Genomic DNA, 23,279 nt, shown 5'->3' on the forward strand with positions numbered 1-23,279 from the left:
ACAAATGATGGCAGTAGTTCCACTTGGTTTGTAGTTGTGATTTGGAACCGTCAGTCTCATGCTTAAGACCTTAAGCTTGCAAGAAAATCTAGTCATTAGATACCTACCTGCTCACCTTTAATAATACCATATGGAACAATGCCTGCTTGGAGAGGCAATGGATTTCTAGGAAAAAATGCAGTCATTTCCTTATTTCCTTTCCACAATATATCATCCTTAAGAGTTTCATCAATTTGGAGAAATTGGTGAAGTGTATAGTTACCTCACACAGGCACAGCCTCTGGCATTATTCATCCACAACCTCATCTTCTACAATTACTGGAAGTTTTAAAAATTAGGGAAGTCTTCAGTTGTTCAGTCAAAAATCAATTACCAACCTTGTTCTTTTTGGATCAGGAACTTGTGTCAACAGAAAAAAAAGACAGAAGTTATAATTGGTGAAGAATATTTTAGACAAAATAGTAACATTTCACCTTCATTTATGCACTGCTTGGTCCTCTGATTTACTTTCTAAAATTTTATGGGTTTACTTTGCATATCCTGACTCAGAGACAGCAGCATGGATCTTACTGGCCAGAACTAAAAGTACCTTGTGAGTGCTGACAACATTCTTCTCAATTCCAAGTGGGTCTAATGGCCGAAAGCCCGTTTTTTGTTTACATGCAAGTACGCAAATCCTCTACCAGAAAGTTTAACCAGATAGGGGTTTAAAAATTTGGTCTCGTTGCATTGCATCACATCAAACTTGTGAAGTTAAACAGATCCAGAAAAATGTTTTGAACTACCTGTGATGAAATGTGGTGTCACAGAACTGAATGTATGTTTTCCAAATTACTGATTTAACAAAGAAGTTTGCAGTGCTGAAAACACTATTAAATGTCTAGTACAAAACACTAAAAAAAAAGTCAGAATTGAGAGCTGTAGTAACAGGTATAAATCAGTACCTGTTCTATTTCAGTTGTTGCAATTGTATGGATTATGACCTGGAAACTGCTTTCTCTATAGGAATCTATTTACCTAATTATTTTTAATTAGATAATATTTTATTTCTGTTTGCATGCGTTGCTTATTAATTAAGTCCATGCATCTGCCTGTCCTGTGCATTAAATTCTCAATAAATTCTACTAATTAAGGAACATAAGTTTTTTCTGTTAAGGAGCTAAAGATCAGTACAAGCAGCATGCTGCATTTATGACTTTTATTAGGAGCCTTAAGGACTCATTTGCTGGGTCCTAGATGACTTTTGAAGGTACCATTTATATGCAGAAGGAAGTTCTGATAGATCTAGTTTTCATCAGTAATCTTCTCAATAAAATCAATGTAAGGAAAACAAAAGCACACCTAAAGCTAAAACAGAAGGAAAACTTCTCAACTGTTGGAAGCTGGCGGTGACTGTAGTTGTGTACTTGGTCCAGCCTAGAGCCATCACTCAGAAGCTCCCAAAACTGGCTGCCCTCCGGCTGCCTTTCTCACAGTTAGTCTGTTGTTGACAACAGGGAGAGGCACCATGTGTCAGCTCATTACTGATGCTGACAGTCCATACATCTCTACTTTAAATGTCTTTTAGGATTGTGCTTACATTGACAGTGCCCCCAGTTTACCTTTTGCATTGAACTAGGAACAGTTTTTCTGATGTAACTGAAAGGGAGTGGGCAGCCACAGGAAAACTTCCTTTGGCCATCTCTTGCATATACACCGTTATAGGAGGGTTTTAATTCTTTCCACAGCTTGCCCCACTGTCTGTTTTTTGACAGTGCTTAGGATGCATTTTTCTGGAGAAGGAATCATGGGCTGAAGTCTTGGTTCTTGCAAGTGGGAAGGAAATGTGTCAGTGTTCGCTCTGCCTGAGGTAGCATTTCAGAGCCCTGGCTGTGTTGCACTGTGTATATGACTCATAGCAAACCTTATGGACATGTCAGTGCCCCCGCAGCACCACCTGATAACCCTTATTTTCAGGAGCAGCAGGTGTGGAGCTGCTCTGCAGGGCTCCCTCCCTGCAGGTGCTCAGGTCCCAGGGCTGCTCCTCTCCAGCAGCAGGGAGGGGTTGTGCTCTGGCAATCCTCAGCCGCTAACGCCTGCAGTTCCAGAAATCTCCCTGAAAGGAAAAGAGGGGGAAAAAATAGTTCCCAAACTGATGTTTAGACAAGAATGGTTTGTCAAATGGGCTGCAATTCAGTAGGTCTCACTGCCTTCCATGTCTTGAGTCACTTGAGAATTTAAGGTACTGGCTTTGATGCTGAAATAGTAACTGAAGTCTCTTTTACACACGTTTCTGGTAATGCTGATGCCACCGCTTGCTGTTGTCCTGTTGATCTTTTTTGTTGTTACTGTTACACAGGCTGTTGGTTTTTAATCTCTTCAACAGCTGACATAGTGGTTTACCATTTAATCATTCTGCCACCGTCCTTGCAGACCTCACTGTTTCCATAAGGCAGCAACTGTTAAATATTAGCCAGGATTTAGTTATTTGCATTAGTTCTTTACATAAGGACTGACTTACAGCTAAGACATGCTTTTTACCATTTCTGAAAGATACACTTGCTCTCAAAGAAAAATGGATTAAAATGTATTTTTTTTTACCTAAAACTGTTTGCTCTTTCCTTTTCTATGAGTGCTGGTGATGTAGGCTGGTCCTTTTTAGAAATGAGGAAAAGGGATAGTGTTGAATGTGTGTCCTCTTTTTACTAGAACTTAAGCAGGGAAAAGGGTCTTCCCCTAAGTGATCATTTGGGGCACTTAATGAGAATGCTTAGTCTGTTATCATAGAAGGCTGGTAACATTTTATTTCAAAAAGGCTTGTGCAAATACAGAATTTAAAAGAAGTGAAGGCTCTACAGCTTAAATAGTTATAGCTTGATCTGAGGTATTACTGGCAATGTTATGTCTGCTTTAAAACAGACGGTAACGTTGACATATTACGCTTGTCCCTTCAGACTTAAGAGCATATCTGTTAATGTTAAACATATGTCCATTGACTGTAGCTGTACTATGGTTTCTAAGACAGAAAAGATGCTCAGAATTTCCTATTCTTACAAAAGAAAAGGAGAATTTTAATTTTTATGAGATAGAAGTCTGGAAACATTTTTTTGTACACTGAATGAAAAATCACTAACTTTCTGCCATTCTTTTAAAAAAAAATAAATTTGGACCAGCTTGTTTTTCTCCTTGATAGGAAAACTTGTCAGCTAGACCTTTGGCACCATTTGCTTTGTGCTATGACTCTATTATACTTTGGGGAGAATATTTTGAACCAGACAGTGCGTTGTGGCAACAGTACAATCACATCCTCTCAAGGAGCTCTTGGTGACTATCTTGGCAAGGCAGCATTCCATAAATTATTGCCTCAGTAGTATTCAGACTAAAATTTTAAAATGTTATCTACTGTAACTCAGTTTAGGTCCAGGAGGACATTTTCCCTTTGTTGCAATTTTATTACTTTATCAGTTTAATTTTTTGTTATTCAGGACTAGGTTTATCAGCTCATATTTCTTAAGCTTGTAGGACCGAACATTGTAAAATCAATATTTCCGCTAATTAAGGTGGGTTTTGGGAGTGGATAATCAAACAGTGTAGTGAATCATTAAAAACTTACATGCTAATATTGACTAGCATTATTGGCAAAAGGAGACCAATTCTCTATGCCAGGCATTTCTTTCTTTCTTACATTTTTAAAGCAGAAGCAAAACACGTTCAGTAAAAATTGATGTTCTCAGCATTTAATAGTGTAGAGGTGGCCCTTTTTGGATGTAAAAGCAATGTGTTAAAATTCTGGGCACTCACATGTAGTATTTTCTTTCCCATAATTTAACTTAGCAGTAATTGGTGTCTGCCTTCAAAGAGCTTTACTGTGTTTGGAATAAGGTGGAAAGCTATGTTCATGCCTCTTATGAACATAATGGATAATTTCTAATTATTGCAAAATTTTGCCTGTACCTTTTTACCCTCCCAATGATGTATTTTTCTTGTCTGACATTGGCTAGTGTTGGTTTTGGTTTTGATTTGTTTCTTCACATTAGGTGTGGCCTTACTCATGTTTGCATTTGGTCTTCTCAGAGGATGTTTCTGAACAGACCAGTAAGTGAGCATTTGCTGGCACATCAGGAAATAGCTTCCCTTCCTCTAGTTCCATTACCAGAATTAGTGGCTGCCAGTGGGACACTGGATGCTGTTGAGTGACATCATTTTATTCTGTGGCATTTGACTGACTTTCACCATACAAGCACATTCTCAAAAACCTCAGGTCTGCAGTCTGACTCAGAGTGACCTGACTATGCTTACCTCTTCTCTGTGCTCATTTCAACTAGATCACAACTTAAGGAGTTATTCTGTGGTTCTTCATAACCTTCCTAAATTAAAGGAAACCTGGAATCACTGTGAAATTAAGGCATGAGAGTTCAGCTGGCTGGAGGGAAGGAGGGTCCTAAGAAGAAATTATGTTATCATTTGAGCCACAGAAAATTATACATGTGTTATCACTGTATTCCCTGAGAAACTTCCTCCCTAAAATGCTTAATACATAAGCATTTGTGTAATTAAAAGTTCAGAGGATAAGGGTTTTTTTTTTTATGAAAGCACAGTGCTTATATCATTCTTACTTCTAAAATTAACTTCTTTAGTTTGCATGGGAAGCTTTGTAATGCTTGTATATTGACTCAAGCAGGCTGTAGTAATTAGGGCAAGTTTTAGTCCTTCCCTTACAATATTGTTTAACAATTCAACATTTCCCTCTGTGACTGAAAGAAATTGAATTTGTGTCCCTTAACATCAACTGGCACAAAGTAACAGTGTGAGATACAAGCTCCTGTGGCAGGTGCTAGAGGGTTTGTATCTAAACTAGAGAGAGATGGGCAGGTATCTGTCTCTCCCTGGGGCAAGCTCCAGTGTGAGTTTGCAGGGAAGAAGTGACCTCAGTTTGCAGCCATCATGTTGAGTAACTTCTTCTCTGTGTTCATTAAAAAGTAGTTTAAACTGAGACTGGAAGTGAGGGCCAGTAAAGAATGGTGGGTGGTGAGGTCTGTAGCTAAAGCAAGGGCAAGGAGCACCAGGGAGTTGTCAGAGACTGAATATCCCTTTCCTTATTTCATGGTAGCTTGCTGGTCTGTCCTGTCTGAACTTTGAAATGACAGTTTGTGGACATGTGAATTTAGGAAACTGCCTTTTCTACATTGCTGAGCCCCATGGCTTGATCACTGTGGTTCCCTCATCACTTAAAATATCTTGTGTATGCTTACCCTGTAGTTGAAACATTTACAACTCCCCTCTCCTGAATTGATTCTCTGGTGAGTAAACAGAAAGATTTGCACTCAAGCTGTAGCTTTTCTTCCAGAGAAGCCATTAATTGGGTGTTTCTTTGTACGTGGTTGCCAGGTGTCCGTAGGAACTTGTGAGAACATAATATCTTTATTCTGCTGTAAAAGTGAGGTGGCAGCTTCTGGAGTTACTACCAGCACAAATGCAGACAATATAACCATAAAATCCTACCAGGTTTAGAAAAATGGTTTAAATGTCAGTTAGAAGAATTTCTCTATAACTAACAGTGCAGTTAAAGACTGAGTTTATGGAGGGAAGAAAGCTCAAAAATCAAGATTTAAAATTTTAATTTATTAGTTCAATATGATTCGCATGCTTGCAGCTTAAAGAAATTCTAATTGGCTACCTCTAATTTGTATTTTTTCCTTGCTGGTGTATTTTAATGTAATTATTGATTGGATTGTGAGCTTGAAACAAAGTGAGAAATACTAGTCTGTAAATGCTGATTTGTACAGAAAAATCTAAGCACCAGTTAGTAAGATGTTTTAATTTTTTTTTTTTACGAAACACAATTCTTGCTGAGTTGAGAGCTTTTGCTTTTACTTGTGAGCAGTAGGTATTAATGTACATCACATAGACTTGCTGTAGGCAGTGTTGGAGTTCCTGGAAAAATCTGTCAAACTGGTTTCGGAAATGGCAAGACGTTGTCAATTAACCCTGCAATTGTACAGCAAATTAGCAAATGTAGTATCTTGAGGATGATACTTTTTCTGTCAGTCTGATTTTTTTAGTGAATGCATAGAGAGCCCCAGTGATTTAGCCCAAAATTTAGGACTGAGAAGTACTGTCACATCATTAACTCTTTAATTTACCCAGGGGGTTTAATTAGCCTTATTAGTTTTATTTATTATTATTTATCTGCCCAAGTGCCTGGTATAAAGGACATCAGGTCAGGCAGGCAGAAAAGTGTGGAGAAGTTGGCCATCTGTTTCTCCTTCTGGACAGATGTTGTAATTGGGATGCCTCCAGCCTGAGGGAATGGTAAGCCTGAGTTCCCTGCCTGGTCCAGATGCTCCATGGCTGTATGTGTTTGCATGGTTTAGAAAGTTGCTCTTTCACAAATAGTTACCAGTCCTACAAGCAGTGAAACACGTCAGAGATTATGTTAGCAGGAGGTCTAGCACAGATCTTCCTTATGCAAGTAAGAGCAGGCTTGCTTGAGTTTTTTTCTAACTATAATTTTGGTCTGGAAGAGCAATGAAAGCCTGTGACACAACCACAGTTGTCACTATTTCTTTAGTATCTGAGAAAATTCCCATTAACTCCTGCTGGGTTAAACAGTGGCCTCTGCTCTGGTGAATCAGCACCAAGCTCATTTTAAAGCTTCAAAATTTGTACCACTTGTTTATAATGTGGACTTTTGAAACAACAGTCATCTTCAAAAAATGTCTTGTTTTTGGGATTAGCTGTATTTGCCATTCTCCAAAATAAACAGGTACAGGATACAGCATGATTTGTTTAGATGTGGCTGAGCACAGCATCAGAAGTCACTGAATGGGTTCAGAAAATACCACCTGGCATGATGAGATTATGAATCCTTTTGCATAAATTCTCCAGCTCTGATTATGTTGAAGCACTGGCTGCATGAGAGGAACCAATATTTATGTCAGAGGACAAAAAGTTCAAACACTTGGATGGGTTTGGAAGGAAACTGGATTCTGTGCATTCAGCTACAAGGAAATCTTTCCACAAAAAGTGGAAGCCTTGGTCAGGCTGCTTTCCTCATCAGGGATTCTCATGATAGCAGAGGGTAGCTGATGAACACAAGAAAATGACCAAGTTGTTTTTCTCTCTGACATGTAAGTGGTGTCCCCTGAAAATCACAGTTCAATGCAGACAAGAGAGGCCTGTAACAATTTTAAGTTGAAGGTAGGTTTCCCAGAAGGCAAAACTATGGGATGACCCCATATCCTCCTCTTCCTGGTTCTGTGTCAGTCCCCACCACTGAGGCTCACAAGATACAAGACCAAATACACATCATAAATAAGACGATGAAGGATCCTTTCTTTGCCTGTAAGCCACCACACTTTGGAGGTCTCCACACAAGGTTACACTGTATTTACTCCAATGGTCCACTCCAGTATAGTGGACTTTGTGACCCAGAGTGTGGTCAGTTGGGCACTCTGAATGACTCTGCTTCAACAGTAGTAGGAGCTTTCAGTCAGGTCTCCTTATTCTTCTTCTGCTGACAAATGGATTGCAGGATGTTATGGTGTGCTTCCAGTCTGTTCAGAAATGGTATCTCTGTTATTGTCCTGTTTCATCGGCTCCTGACCACATGGATGTTAGCTGGCTGAGTACTTTCTCTGAGTTACCCTCCTTCCTGGTACCTTAGCATAAGGAATATACCACTTGAAAACTCCCACAGAAGAAAAACATTTCTGAGGAAAATAGGAGTGACATTTTCTTTACTCTTTTGAACATTTTAGAAGGTCAAAGCAAAATGATCAGCGATGAAGCTTGAGAGTTGAAAAGCAGAGCTCATTTCCACATGCCCCAGCATGCTGGGGAGGCCAGCAGGTGAATGAGCTCAAATGGGGATTAGACAAAATTAATCACATCTGTTAAAATGGTGTTATGGCCATGAAGTTGCCAAAAAGTTGTTGTCACTGGAAGCAGAGGAGGCATTTCAGCAGAGATATATGTATGTATGTGTGTCATATTCATGCTCCCTTTCCCTGAAGAACTTCTTCTGGATTATGGTGGGCGCAAAATAATCAAAAAGGTGGATCCTTAAATTGATCCTTAAGTTATCAGTGCTTATGTTCTCCCTGCTACACCATTCTATTCTCTTTGGAATGGTTTTGGGCTTGTGACGCTTGTCATCTACCTCTAAGGATGGGATCATGTTTAAAGAAGTGACAATAAGAGGAAGGAACTGTTTTCACTCTTCTCCTGGGTGCTCCAGCCCAACCTGACCACCAAAAAAGAGACATCCATTTTTAATACCTAAACATTCACAGTAATGCTTGTAACTTCACAGGAGATAAAAGAAACATTTTTCTTGTATCCTTCTATTTTTAATTTATAATTGGAAAAGGGAATTTTCACATATAAACCCCAGCATTCCTCAAGTGAGGACAATATTTTGTAGATATTAAATTTGCAAAAATATTTGAGCTATTAATTTGTGGATGAAGTTTTAGTTGCTTCTTTGTTTCTTAATCCAAGTACTATGCTATCAAGCAGTGGAGACCTAAAGTTCAATTTTTTTCCGTCAGGAAAACTAAACTGCTTTAGTTTACTCTAGAAGTGGCATGAAAAAAAAAAAAAAAAAAGGACTGTATACAACTGGACGCTTAGAGTGTGCTATTGAATTTAATTAGGGTCCTTAAGGTAGTCAGATTGATTTACACTATCCTGAAAATTTTTCCTTCTAATATGAGGAGTTTTAGAACTTGAATAAAGAAAGTGAGTAAATGAATACCATAGTGAAACTAGACCTTTTCATAAAGACTAATCTAATGAAGGGCATTGATATATAAGCCTCACAGAATACCTGAGACTGGAAGAGACCTCCAGAAATCTCTGCTCCAACCCCCTGTTCAGATATGATCAAGGTAAAGAAGGTTTATCTATAAAGTAGCCTGCAGATAAAGTACTGATAATTGCAAGTCTAGCTTTAGTTTAAGTAAGTTAAATTAGTTTAAATAATAATGCCTGTGTATGGAATATAATTCTTAAACTCACAAGGTCTTCTGTATGTTGAGTTCTGCAAAATTATTTCAAATTTGTGTGGTTTGAGCAGTAGAGAACTGCTGTGTTGCACAAGAAACTGGTGGGTTGCTACAGTCTTCTCATCTCTAGCTGTGAGGGCGTATCAGCAGCTTAATTGAAACAAAGTGGGAATATTCAGAAAATACTTAAGAAATTTACTGTTAATGGGTATCTAATACACAGAAATTGCTGCATGTCAGGAAATAGTATTATCTGCATTGATTGTAAATCCTTGTATATGATTCCATTTTAGTAAATATTTTTTCCACTATCACATCTATTCTTGTATGTCTATGATGGGCATGGCTCATGGGACATTAATCATCAAATAAGGATCATCTTTTCAAGACTGGGATTGTAAATCTAGCATATGGAGCTAATTGGATTTGGGAACCAGAGCAGACAAGATTTGTTTCAGGGCTAGTGTGACAGTAGAGTTACATCATGCAGTTTTGTTTATTCAGTTGTGCATTCAGGAGCACTGAGCAGGAGTAAAATACTGCATTGGTTAAGCAGTAAGTGGTTAAACACAGCACTTAGGCTTGCATGTTTTTTAAGTGGAATTTTCTGGAATGTCTTTTGAAGTGCCACAATGCCATCTACTGGTTCACTTTTCTGTGTTTTTTCCCAGAAGGGGGTTTCTTTTGTACACAGGCTTATATGTAAGGTTTTTACACAGTCTTTTTGAATAGCAAAATAAACAAGCTGAGATAGAATGAGCAAAATAATTTTTGGATGCATATGTTAAAGGGCATAATACATTATGTACATTAAAGAATAATTTTTAATCTCTTATCAGTTAGTCTTGCTCTCCTTTTGTTAAAACTCTTAGATGATTAATACTGAAAGATAAAGGACAGATCTCTGCTTTACATAATAGCTGGTGTGTAGCAGCTTCACTGTTTTCTGCTTAGAGTGAGTCAGTTTTCCATTTTTTCCCCAATGTTTTTATACAGAAAAATGGAAAGAAAATTAAGAAATACTTAAGGTGTCAAGCCACAGAAATAGGAAAGTGCTGTATTAGAAATTATTTCAGACAGGATTCCTCACTGACAAATTCCTAGATTCAGTCTATTCCCCAGAAGTACCTCCTGTCTCTGTCTTCCCCCCAACATGTGTTTAAACAGTATTTTTAAGATTAATCAACAACCTTCCATTGACCAAAAATTCCATAGACTTTCTAACAACTGCTATGGAGGAGTGTGTATTGGAAAATATTATTCTCATTATCAGATTGTTCAAACTGTAAATGAGCAGCAGGCAATTCTAAGTAGTTTTATTAATTCTTGTTTTTCATCGGACTGATTAATATTACCTGTAGGAAGCCTTCTGTCTTCCATTTATTTGCTGCCAACAGAAACAAATGGGCAAATTAAAAAAAAAATTTAAAAAAAACAAGACAGGAACTGTAGGTACAGGTAGGTAAACACTGTTCTTTTGTAGTTTCATTGCTGGGTTTTTCTTTAAGTTGTCTGGAGAGTTTCCTTATTAATTGGTCATTTTGTTTGTTTTCATAAAATACTCTTCACTTTTAATTTGTTTTTCCCCTTCACATTCAGTTTTTCCTAACAGACATTTTTCATAACCCTGCCTTTATTCAGACTAGTTAAGAGAAAAAGAAACATTGGTAATGGCTTGTAACAATTTGAATTGGTTTTCAGTAGATTTGTAACACACTCAAGCACAGCTCCAGAATCATTTTTCAAAACAATAGAGCAAGAAAAAAAATTTCCAGCAGTTTCCTAAATGGCCTAATGAAGGTAAATTCAAACATCTGTGCCCTTCCTGGCCTTTTACCCTTTATCTCACTGCTATTCAGAAGGTCAAGTGGATCTTGCCAAGCCCAGTTTTTATCTGGTAGGATTTGTGTCTTGCTGACAGCTGCAGAGCGTTTGCACATCATTGTGTGTGCTGGTGGAAGAGCTGGAGCACTTTTGGCCAGCTCTTACGGAAAGGAAGGTGTCTGTATGCTCAAATCAGTGCTTGTTTGGGGCAGTGGGTTGTTGCCCTGCAGCTGGTGGGCTCTACATCGAGAGCAGTGAAGCTGAAATGATCCTACTCTGCTGAGGAGAAAGCCCTCAGCGGTGCATCCGTCACTCTGCTGCTTGGGTTTGGCTGGCGTGTTTTGGGCGAGGAATGCTCTACTCTGACATGTGCAGAGGAACAGACGTTGCTCCCTGCCTGTGTTTGGAATAAGTGCTAACCTCCCACTCCTAATTATTATCTGTACTGCAAAATACTAGGGCAAGCCTCTGCTTACTGTGACATTAAATAAGGAAGGACTGGCAAAACCAGAAGAGCAAATAGGGTGATTTTATACCACATCTTCCATTACAATCTCTTTTTTTTTTCTTCTTTGAACTGTCCTGTGCTATTGCAAAGGAGGAAGGACTAATTAGTCCAGTTGCTGAAAGTATTTTGCCACCCACACTACTGAAAAGAACTCTTTGTACAGAATTAGCTCTTACCAGCTGTGCTAAATCCAGTAATTTATCTTTGCCAAAAAAAAGAAAAAAATGCTGCTTAGTTTAGTCCAATTAAACAAGTTAATGTAAGCTATACCCTATATCCACAGAAACACAGCTATCTCCTGCTCAAAAGCTGCAGGGTTTGCAAATAATTACTTTCTCCCTCATTAATTCTTCTTACTGTTTGTAAAAAGGGCTGGGCAGAGGAGCACTGGGAAGGTAACCCATTTGTGTTTGGAACTGGCCGAGTGTGCGCTGTACCCCTGAAGAGCAGTGTGATGGCCGGACACCCGCCTCAACGTGGCCAGGTTGGAGCACGAGGACTTGGCTTTGGCTTGGTGTGGTGCTGCAGGGGATGTTTTCCGTGGCATTGACAGGCAAGGGGAGCAAATCCTGCCCCAGGGGAGAGGCTGTAGGAAGTCAGAAGCCTACCTGCCCTCACCTGGAGTAACTTCAAGAGGAGCAGAGTGGTTCACTGTGTTTGTGGTTATGGCTCCGCAGAGGTCGCTTAATCCAGTAGATCGAAGTCATGTTTCTTGACTGGGGTGTTGGTTTAGAAACTGAGCTGGATCTGAGAAGTGATTTCAAGGTGACCCTAGCACAATGGATAGCAAGTGGGAACTCGCAGGCCCAAACACTGACTGAAATTCAACAAATCCATCCTCAGTCCTAAAACATTCATGTCCTTTCTTCTTATTGGCTTCCTACTCAGGTTTTTAAAGAGTGTAGACAGTCCAGGCAATGAGGTTTTTTGCATGGCTTTCACTGGAACTCTTCCAAAAGAGGGGAGGAAAAGAAAAATGGTCTTTGAAGCTTGGAGGTTTGGAGATAGTAAAGCAAGAAGGATGTCTGAGCAAGAAAAAATAAATCCTTGGATATCTTCCATCGCAGAAAGTAAGATAAATAAGGAAATTATGATTTTGTCAAGAACAGATGACTGTAGTTTAGTAATTGGTAAGAATTTTGCCAAAAAAGGGAGGTCTTTTTAATGCAGAAAAATAAAAATTTATTCCTGTCCTGATACACTTAGAGATCTCCTAAACACTGCAGTAGGGACTTGACATGTAAGTATTTGCCTCAATGTGGTGCTCCTTTCTGGGCAAAGATGCAGATTGAATCAAAAATATCCAATACAAAATTTATCTTTGTAAATACAGCTGTATTTTCTAAAAAGAAATGCAATTTGTTATTTCTGCTCTTTCAAATTTAATTTTGTAATTTGAATGGACATAGAGAAAATCTGTAATCACATCTGAGGTGTATGTAAGGTAACATAAGTGCAGAGAAAGAGACATATTGGAACCTTAAAGTAAATTGTTCCTCCTATAAAATTAAGTTTAATCCTTGGTTATAACCTTCTTGGAGGACAGGGGAAAATGAATTTTCTCAGTCTCTTATGTCTCACAAAATTGTATATGTTACAGAATTGACTTTTTTTTTTCCTGAAACACAAAAGGCCTTGTTATTTCAAAATGCTAATAAAGCACCTGTCAGTTTTACAAAATGCAATGTACCTGGTGCCATGCTGTAACCAGCACCAGGAATTTGGTAAGGATGTTTTGGAATCCTGAGGAAGACACATCACCACCAAATAATTAAACGATGGCTGACATCCATTCAAATCCAAAATTCAGCAGTCACTATGTCTTTCACGTCCCCAAAGCTTCAGTTGCAGATTAAAAGGCATTTTTAAAACATTCTTCTGGCTCAAAGGACATTAACAAAACAGAAAATTTAAATTGCTAGGTTAAACAATAATACAGTTCTAAATCACCTGAACTTTCCCCCTATACATTTGGTGTTTTGGATAAGATCAGAATAAATAAACAAATCCAAGTTCATTTAGTTAATATGATATTCCCATACCAAATGTACACAGTGTATTACACTTTATAGGAAAAATACTTGATTTATGTTTCTGTAATAGGTGATAGTGGCAACATGTCTTAATTGATGCAGTTTTCCTGCTAGCTGCAGATAATTCTTTTGTTTAAGTGAGTAATCAATGATCTGAGCTGTGAGAGTAATTATACATACCTGTACTTCTGCTATCTATATATACTTTCTATAAAATATTGGGCAGGATGCTGCAGAGAGAGGTAGCTCCCACAGGAGAATCCTCAAGCATAATACATGTTGTGTACTTGTTATCCATTTGTCTCATGGAGTTATTACTGCAGGTGTTCACGTGAAGCCTTATGCTTTGGTACTGCAGATACTGAGACAGGTTCTTGTTTGAAAAAATCAAAGTGAAAGTGCAGCAAATGTGTATGGGGGACTGCTGTGCTGTGTAAGATACTACAGGGATGGGCATGAGCACCGGCCCAGGGATCACAACAGGGGCTGGCTTCAAAAGCAGGGGTGACCAAGGTTTTCCATGCTACCAAACCAAATGCATTTTCTGGAGCCATCAGCATTGCCATGTACCACAGCATTTTCTTCACTGAACAGTGGCTTTAGCTATTCCACCACTCTGGGCTTGCTCACTTCTGGGCTGCTTTTGATCTCTGTGAGCTACAACGTATTCTCTGCCATGTTTCTTGTATGCATCTTGCCAGAACTACATCCTGCTTTTCAAGCCAGTCCTGCTTTTCAGTCCTTGGTATCTTGGTACCTGCTGTCTTAAAATGTCTTATCTCCTGAAGTTCAGCATTTTCCAAGGAATATACTTTATGTACTTTTACCCTTGCATGTACTTTATATACTTTTCACTTTAAAATGTGGTGAGAACAAAGCTTTTCAAGGCTTTAAGCAATTATCATTTAGACAAGCAGATCTCGGTTAAAAACAGAAAAAGTCCATGTACCTTTTGATGCTCTGGAGCTTTCTTTAAGTGGTTTGGCACAAAATCATGTATTTTCAGGAAATGGGAGAATAAATGTAGAATGTGATGAGTATTACTTTTTAAAAAGACAGGGAGGTACAGGTGGATAAGTAATTTTCTGAAAGACATTAACCTAAAACATGCCATATACATCTTTGTGTAACTGTTTAGCAGCTCTCCCCAGCAGGCAAGTTCCCCAGTTTACATGAGAAATAAGACTAAATATGTTTCTTTCAGTACATTGCATTTCTAGCATCTGACATTAAATATTGTAAAAGGTGGTATTGAAATTATGATTGTTGTCATAATGTGTGTGGGCAGCTCATTTTAGTACCACAGTAGTTCACAGTATGAAAGTTTATTAGGGCTACAGAGTTACTTATCACACTATGCCATAAGCATATTTAATATCTGCTTATACCTGTCTGTAAAGACTACTTTTTCTTCACTGTTCCATTCTAAAAGTCTCTTAGAAGCAGTGATCCAAGAAAATACTGAAGAGTAAAATATTTTCCTTTAATAATGACAATTTAGTTTTTGTATGTATTGCGGAGTTGGTGTATCTGCAATACAGAAACATTACAGCACTTTCGTGGACCTAGTGCAGAATGTGTGTTTTGTGACAGTGGCTGTTGTATTATACTACTGACAAAAGTAAGGCAGGCACTCACATTGGCATTGATGAATTCTGCTTATGTAGTTGCTGCAAAACATAGGGTCCTCTGTGAATGGTCTGGGTATTTACATACCAAATGTCTCAGCATTACTAGACTACCTGTTATACCACACTCAGCACAATGTTATCCAGGTCTTTGTCTCTGTATTTTCAAGTATTAATGTTTTATATTCTGTTCCTTGCCACACTCAGCATCTTAACTGAGTGATTTTTCTCATCTTCATGCTATATTGAGAAAAGATCAGGCTATATTAACTTTTTCCCCTTTACCCAAATGGGACTGACTCTTTAGAAGACCTGCTTCTTCTGTGTTTGGCTTTTTGAAGAGTTTGAGCTGCTCTGCGAAGGTCGAGACTTTCTATGCAAATGGGAGAGAAAAAGCAAGATGCTGAAATAACATTAGCATGTAACAAATAGGGAGGGAGGAGAGGTGGGAGCCTGGAGATTGCCAGGATGCTGAAAGCATGAAAAGCTCACGTTCAGTCAGAGCATTACAACTGCAGGTCTGTTTCTTCCTTGGATGTGTGTTGTATCAAACTTTCACCTGGCTGTTTAAGCCCAAAATCAGTCATTGCTTGATTTCCTGTGGCTCACTCTCTGACATCTTTGTAAGGTAACCTTTGCAATAGCAGAGGGTTGATTCTTCCCCTTTGCCATCTGCTGTTGGGCCCTGCATGCTTTCGAGATGGCATTTTTCTTGTCACACTCCTTTTTATCTGCAGGCTGGGTGGATTGCAGGAAACAAGAGAAGTGAAACTGTGAGTTTACTGAAGGACCACCTAAGTCCACTTGGCTTTCATAGAATCATAGAACAACCCAGGCTGGAAGGGGCTTGAAAGATTCCCATTTTGCTTTCTCTGTTGAGGGTGCTTGTTACTTCAAGCTACATCAAGTGTAGCTATTTGGAGCAAAGACCTTGTCTGTCATGCCCATGTTGTCTATAAGGACAGTAACATGTTTGTGTAATTTTAAGAAAAAGGGGCTCTCTTGACTGAGAAATAAATCCCTTCCTATTTTAGATCACCATGTACAAAACACACATTGATGTATATGCTTACAGTATTTTATGTGTAAATCATTGCTGGAATAGATAAGATTCTCTGCTCTTTTCACTGAAGAGTATCTCTTCAGGGAGGCCACAGAATAAATTGGTGGGAATAAATAAACACATTATCCTGTTTCTGATAGGCCAAATTAAGGTGTTCAAGATAAAGTGCATATGGTTCTAACAAAATTACATAATTTATCATTATTAAGAGAAGTAACTTTGAGATACATTTTCACCTGTAACCTGTCTTACTTTACTTCACATTTTCACATTTGTGAAAGCCAAACAAATGGTAGCAATAAATTAATATTTCCTGCCTTTTTCAAAAGCTTCATGTAGCGGTGGTTGTAGGATGTGTTATGGCACAAAGAAACAAAGACAACAGCATTTGCAAAGCACAGGCTTACAGAAGTAAAATACACAATTAGTTGTAACTTCTCAGCTCTGTGCTTTCCTTCATTTCCTTTCCCATTCTGTGTAGACAAATGCAATAAATTAAAATAAGGGAAATGTCTCCAAAATAATTTTTTTCCACATTGATTCCAGCTCGGAAGTGCTGGAATAACCTATGTGTTTAAGAAGACAAATGCATTTTTTCAACATTCTTTCCTGAGTAAAAATAAATAAGGCTGCTGCTGCAGCATTTAATACAAACACAAAGATGTGGCAAGGAACTAAAGTTACTGAGGAGGTTTTGGTTCCATTTGAGTTGCATTAATTACTGTGTATCACACTGGTGTGTTTATTATTGCAGTAAAAGAGAATTTAAAAAACGGCTCATTTAAATAAATTATTCATTTAAAAATAAACAAAAAAACCATTAAATTGACCTTATTATAAAGTGTGCTGTGTATAGCATATCCAATTTGGGCATGGGGGAGAAAAGGTAATGCTTCTTAAGAACAATAACCACTTCACTTAAATTTGCCATAGGATTGCAAATTGGTTGGCATCATCTAATAGGAAAGACTCTAGGTAAACAACTTACAAGACTGTTGCCAGCTCTTAAAATAACCTTTATACTTGTACATTTCTGTTCTTGTCAGCATTCACTTGAGATGCATTTTATAGTCACCATGCCAGAAAATATGAATGTGGAACTTCTTCATGTAGTGTTAGAGGCCCAGATTAGCAGCCATAAATGCAGTATGACTGTGGTGTCATCAGGGGTTTTTCTTCCTTGTTAAGATTCAGCATTGTGCCCATGAGATACACCTCTCAATTTCCTAGGTGCAACAGGGAAAAAACCCTGATTTTATACATACATACATACATACATACATACATACATACATATGTGTGTGTTTGTGTACAGTATAAATATATGAATACACAGGACTTTTTCCTTTTTCTCCATAATAAAGAACCATGAAAATATATATGTTTATATGGGATCTCTGGCTGTAATAAGGTAACCATTTCTTGCCTGTAAATTTGTAACAAAAGAGAGAAGATGGCTATGTTTATCACCTAGAGATTGGTATTTTTCATATCTTTATGCATGTATGTAACAACCTATATATCTATTTGATATGTAAATGTGTTTAATATGTAAACCTAACTGTTGTACATCAGCTTTACTTATGAACACCATTTCTTCAAGAAAAACAGGAAACCATTGTTACTTTGTGATGACCCTCTTAGGAGATCAATTTATAAAAACTGACACCTAAATAAATTGCTGTCTTGCAGTGTTTTTATATTACTGTGCTGTGGTGGCACTTTTATGTGTTTAGGCCTTGCACTGTCCAGGAAGTTGATTCTACATAAGGTGAGAGTGTTGCACCCTCTCCTGTAAGGCTTCTCCTGCTTTTGTTTGCCATCAAAAATAAACAGTGGCATGACAAAAAAAAAAAGTTAGTTTGCTTTAGAGGGCAGAAAGGCTGCTGCCTAGCTACTTACCTGAGTCATTTTAGGGCACTCACCCTGAAATTTATCAGTGAGACCTCACACAAGCAGGTAGCTAGTTGTTTGGAGATTGGCAAGTTTGGCAGGATGATAAGGATGAGTAATTCAGTGACAGTGAGAAAAAGTACCTTCATCAGGGCTCAGCAGGATTTGTTAGATCTCATGGGTTGTACACCGCATAATTACAGTTCTGTAAACTACGTGGGAAAAAGATGTCTGGCCACCTTTGTTCTGCAGAGCCTAAGGAAGGAGGAAAAATGTGGTGATTATTGAAGTAGACAGACATTTATACAGAGCTGTCAAGGAAAGATGCCATCATCGTTTTCAGAGCAGAACAATGCACTCTGAGTGAGTTCACTCTCTCATTCAAAAAATAAAATTTAAAACACAGTCACCTTATTTTCAGCCCTGCAGAAATGTGAGCAGTCACTTCTACCTCAACTCTGAGCTGCAAAGTAAAATCTTCGTGTGGATAAAATGCACAAGACATGCCACAAACCTTCAGAAACTGAAGATGATAATCTAGTAGTATTTTGCAAGTAGTAGCAACGAGTCTGCAGGATCTACTCCACCAGCTGTGTCAAGATGGGAAGGCAGCCCCTAGGACTCAGGTTAGCCCCTAAGAATTCAGGTTAGCCCCTGGGACTCGGGTTAGCCCCTGGGACTCAGGTTGGCCCCTGGGACTCAGGCTGCCTCCCAGGCCAGCACCGTCCCATTGCAATTAAATCTGTCATGTGGCTTGGCATGGAAACCACACATAACATGCTTACCAACCACAGGTGTCCCTGAGAGACAGACACTGGCAGCCAGACACCTTTGGAGGGGACAGAGTTCAGAGTTGTCAATTTGACAGGATTTGTTGGATTTTTAGGGTATTATCATGTTCTTTCAGTGTCTGCAAGACATACAGATTTTGCTTCTATAATTCTTCTTAATTCTACAATTTAATTCTTATTGTACCTCGCCATACACATCTCTGATGCTCTGTTATATAGGGAAAACCCTTCTTACATGCTTTTTTTTTCCCAACAGCAATGAAAGATTCTATGAGGTGGCTAATTCCCATGGTTGCTTACTGCCAGCTATGACAAAGGACTAGTACTTGTTTCCATATGAACACACAAATACCTAATATCCAGAGGATGGTTGGCTTACAAGATGGGCTAGAGCTTACTCTTCAGTGATTTCTTTTTCCCCAGTTGTTGTCTCATGTCTGCTGATAAATCCCATTCTGAAGCCCTAAGCCTTCTCCTGGATTCAGACAGAAGGCAATAGTAAGGTTTTCAAGAATAAGTCTTCTTGTTCACAAGAAACAGCTGGCCATATAGATTTGTACTAAATCTTTGAACAAAGACAAATCGTCAGGTTTTGAGGGCTGGATCTGTCAGAACCAAAGTACATAGTTTTGCAGGCAGAATTTAAACATCAAATAATTCAAAAGAAGCTGAGAAACAACTTTTATATTTCTATTTATTGTCTTCTCCTGATGACAAAGTAGTTCTTTATTGCACATTTTCTCCTGGGGAATTTAATTGTAATATGTTACCTAAAGAGATAAATAAACTTTTGGGTAACCAAGTTGCTGAGCAAATCATAGAGCCTTTTTCCCAAAAGTTTCCCGTGGTCAATGAAACTCCCCTGGCACTGACCTATGCACCGGCTTCCAGCCACGTACCAGAAAAGTAAATGCAGTGTACAAGCTACAAACATGCACAATGAAAAAAGAGCACAAATAGGTAGCCACTTAAGTCTCTAATTTGTGAGAATGATGCACAGTGAGTGCCTGCTGCTGAAGTGCTTTCTTCAGACTCAGGGTGCTGAGGAACTGTAAGAAGGCTGTTGTGGTTCGGAGGGTTAATAAGTGTCAGTGTGTAAATACTGGGGCAATCCTTCTGCTGAGGCAGGAGATGTTTATAGATGGGAATTTTTCAGCAGCTATAAATGGAAGTTTTGTTTGTTTTGTCTAAGGCACATGGGAAAGGCTTGATCATAACTTTAAAAATTCAGTGCTAACAGCTTTAATAAAAAATCCTTAGGTTTCAAAGTTCAGCTTACAGTGCCATGGCAGAGGTTCTGGAAGGGAGGCAGCAGGGCAGGCAAGCTGCAGCAGCCCAGCAAAGGCTGACAGCTCAGCACTGGCAGCTCTGCACTTGCTGAAATGCCTGCACGCCTGTGGTTTGCTAAGGAAGCAGCTCACATGTAAATCTGTGCTTTTATTGCATTCGAGTCAAGAGGCGCAGCAGTAGATAACATCACCTGTTGGCACAGGGACAGCAAACAGCAGCTCGAACCTTTCTCCTACAAAGCCATCTGCCCCAGCTGAATATGATTGACTGAGAAGTCACGTACTCAGTCTCATCTATCTCCCCAGTTGGGGGAGAAAAAAAAATGCAATTCAGGTTTCAGCATTTTTGTAATCCCTCTGAGCCTCCCATTAAATTTGCTCTACTGTGTGGGAAAGGATTAAAGATTCTTTGGGCTCCAAAACACAGTATACAAAAATTAAGTACTTCAGCATGGTTTGTGGTAAGGCAGCAACTAGAGTGTATAGCCTGCCACATAACCCAGAGCAGCGAGTTCTCTTTGACAAGTAACACTTGTTGACAGCTTAAAATTTCTGTTGGTAACACATGCCACAGTTGTGTATGGCCTTTGTTTTAAATATTCTGTATGCAACATATTTCATAAGTAACTTCAAAAATAATCAGAGTTGTTCATATGCTGTTAGTAACTTAGCTCAGAATGCCAAAAGAAGGAAATATTTGCTGGCAAGGAAAATTTCTTATGAAGCTGTTCCTTTACAAACACCTTCATAAATGCTCCCTTGTAATAAATGTTTCAAGGTTAAAATCAATGTGTTACAAGTTTCAGACAAGGCTGTTTATCAAGATTATATAGTTCATTTCCTAAAAGGCAATATTATTCACATTTTATTTGAGTATGAGCGTAGATGAGAAATTTTAATTCAAGAGCGGCCAGAACTTTTTCCCCACAAAAAAATGGTAAACGGAAAATGCTAAAAACATTCTTTCCCTGATTTTTTACTACTTTCAGAGCCTGACTTGCTGTTTGGCTTAATTTGCAAAGTATTAAATTCTACTAAATATACTGTGCTTGGTGTGATTCAGCATCTAGCCTTTTTTGTCCTAATTCAACCCTTAAATGTATGAACCTTTTTTTTTTTTGTGAAAAGGACACAGAGCTACTGTGTACCCAAGCCTGAAGGAGAAAGAAGGGGCAAGAAAAGGCATAACTTTAAGATATTAAATAGTAGACTCCAAAATCCATACTTTTAAAAATAAATACTGTCTCCTGCTTTCATTACCCTACTTGCATGAAACTTCTTCCTTCTCCATCTCATCTGCTAAGCCAAGAGCTGTGTGTAACAACTGCCAGCTGCTCACCCAACCACAATTTACCGATGTTATGGGGCAGACTAGAAAGTGCCAAAGAACAAGAGGAGTCAAAGCAGCAATGCTGCATTTTTGTCATATTTCATTTCCTCATTGCACTAGAAAGCACAAATATAGGAGCTCTGAATACCATCTCATGAACAAGTAGTAGTTCCAGTGTGTGTAAAATGCTAATGCTGAACTAACTCTTGAATAGCTTTCACCATTCATAAGGCAAATTAAATTAGGATTCCAAAGGAATTGGAAAATAATACCATGCCATGCAATTTATATCTAGGCTCTCCACCCAAAAAGCATAAGAAATATCTGCTGACTACATCCATATTTATATTTTTCATTATATTAGTTTTTTTATTTTTCTAAACATAGAACCTGCTTGCTTTTTCTCTGTAGTAACTTTTAATGTTAATTTTTGAGACTTTAAATGGTATTCCTCAATGTCATTATTTCAAGATTGTATATGTGCAGGTATTTTATGTATTGGTTATTTTTCTTAAGGTCTAGACAAATGTATTGTTTACAAAAAGAAATGTTTATAGAAAGAAAAATGTAATTATGAAAAAGCTTACTATCTGGACTATTCAATTCTTGGGATGTTTTGTGCAGCCTAACTCATAACCTGTTTTCTGCTCTTTTGGTATTCAGGTTACCATTGACCAGCTGTACTCCACGGAAAAATTGGTCATTGAGAGTCCAGGAAACACATAGCCAAGAAAAGTCTCTGATCCTGAAGCAACACTGGACCATCTTCAGCATCCTACAGTGCCACATACAGAAGCATAAACTCACTGCACATATCTGAGCTTGTCTGTTCAGCAGAAGAAATGCTTGAGAGACTCAGTTTTTTGCAACCAAAGTATTATTTTCTAATGGGTTATGTGTTCTAAGATAAATGGCTATGATTTTTAATAGTATGTAAGGTAGTCTTGAAATCTGTTTGCTTGTATGTCCCATGTGATGGAACAGTTCCTGCCCAGTTTTGACAATAAAACTTCATTAAACTACCTTTAACTCAACACGTTATTCTGATGCTGACCTTGTCTCTCACTGACCACAAAAAACATGTTAGATTTAAAACCCCTCAAGATTTAAAACCCCTCACCCAATTAGTAAGTTGTATTGATCCTGTTGCATTTAAATATATCCAGCATCTGAATTAAATAAGTACATGTTTTATTTAAAGTTTTAAAACCAGTGGTGGTCAGAATTTTCATCTCCTGGACTTCGCTACATACAAGTATCATAGGCTGCATTGTTTGGTTTCCTTGAAGAGCATCCCTTGGCATTTCAGGAAGTGATATAAAAATTTCACTAGTTCTTTCTTTGGTTTCCAAGAGTTAATAAACAGTCCTGTCCTAGTTTTAACAATTAACTGATCAGAATAGCAGAATGTAAGACTTTAATTATGAGGCTTGGGAGCTTTCAAATGTTTCTTCACCACCAGGTCCTTTAATTTGTTGAGGTGCAGCTATTAGCAGAAAGCTCCACATCACTTTATGAAAGATTTCCCTTTTTCACAAACATCATGAATTTTGGCAGAAGAAAAAGAACCTTACTGGAACAGTAACTCAAGTGCTGTAAGTCATGAAGTGGCAACAAGCTTTGCCTAGAAAAAGTGGAACACTAAGCATAGCATTTTATTGGTTATTCTTAAATCCGTAGAATGCTCAACACTTTTAAGACCACAGATTAATAATAAAGCAAGCAAAAATTTTGATCAGGTTCTGCTCAAGTCATTGCTGTGCTTGAATTTGTTTTCTATTAGAAATTTAAGCAGTGCAAAGCTAGCATACAGGGTTGGGGGGGGAAAGTTTCCTTTTATTTCAGTGAATTATTGTGGGGTTTTTTAAGTAGAGAGACAAAAGCTCAAAACTAGTTCCATGGTACTGTAGCCTTTGAAATCCACCCCTTATTT

At 38.3% G+C, this 23,279-nt stretch overlaps 1 protein-coding gene across 2 annotated transcripts in view; it reads left to right on the top strand.

Annotated features, from left to right (window-relative positions):
- The window catches only part of LYRM4 (LYR motif containing 4), an 85,454-nt gene extending 63,072 nt beyond the window's left edge, over window positions 1-22,382 (top strand). Inside the window, exons 3-4 of one of the 2 annotated variants that reach the window (XM_015617660.3) lie at window positions 11,690-11,803; window positions 22,010-22,382. In XM_015617660.3, coding sequence (XP_015473146.1) covers window positions 11,690-11,803; window positions 22,010-22,072 — 177 coding nt within the window. In that variant the 3' untranslated portion in view covers window positions 22,073-22,382. The remainder of the gene's footprint in view (window positions 1-11,689; window positions 11,804-22,009) is intronic. The other variant, XM_015617661.2, reaches the window with a different exon arrangement.
- The last annotated feature ends 897 nt before the right edge of the window (window positions 22,383-23,279 follow it).

This window comes from Parus major, chromosome 2 (genome assembly GCF_001522545.3).
Source record: "Parus major isolate Abel chromosome 2, Parus_major1.1, whole genome shotgun sequence".
NCBI lineage: Eukaryota > Metazoa > Chordata > Aves > Passeriformes > Paridae > Parus > Parus major.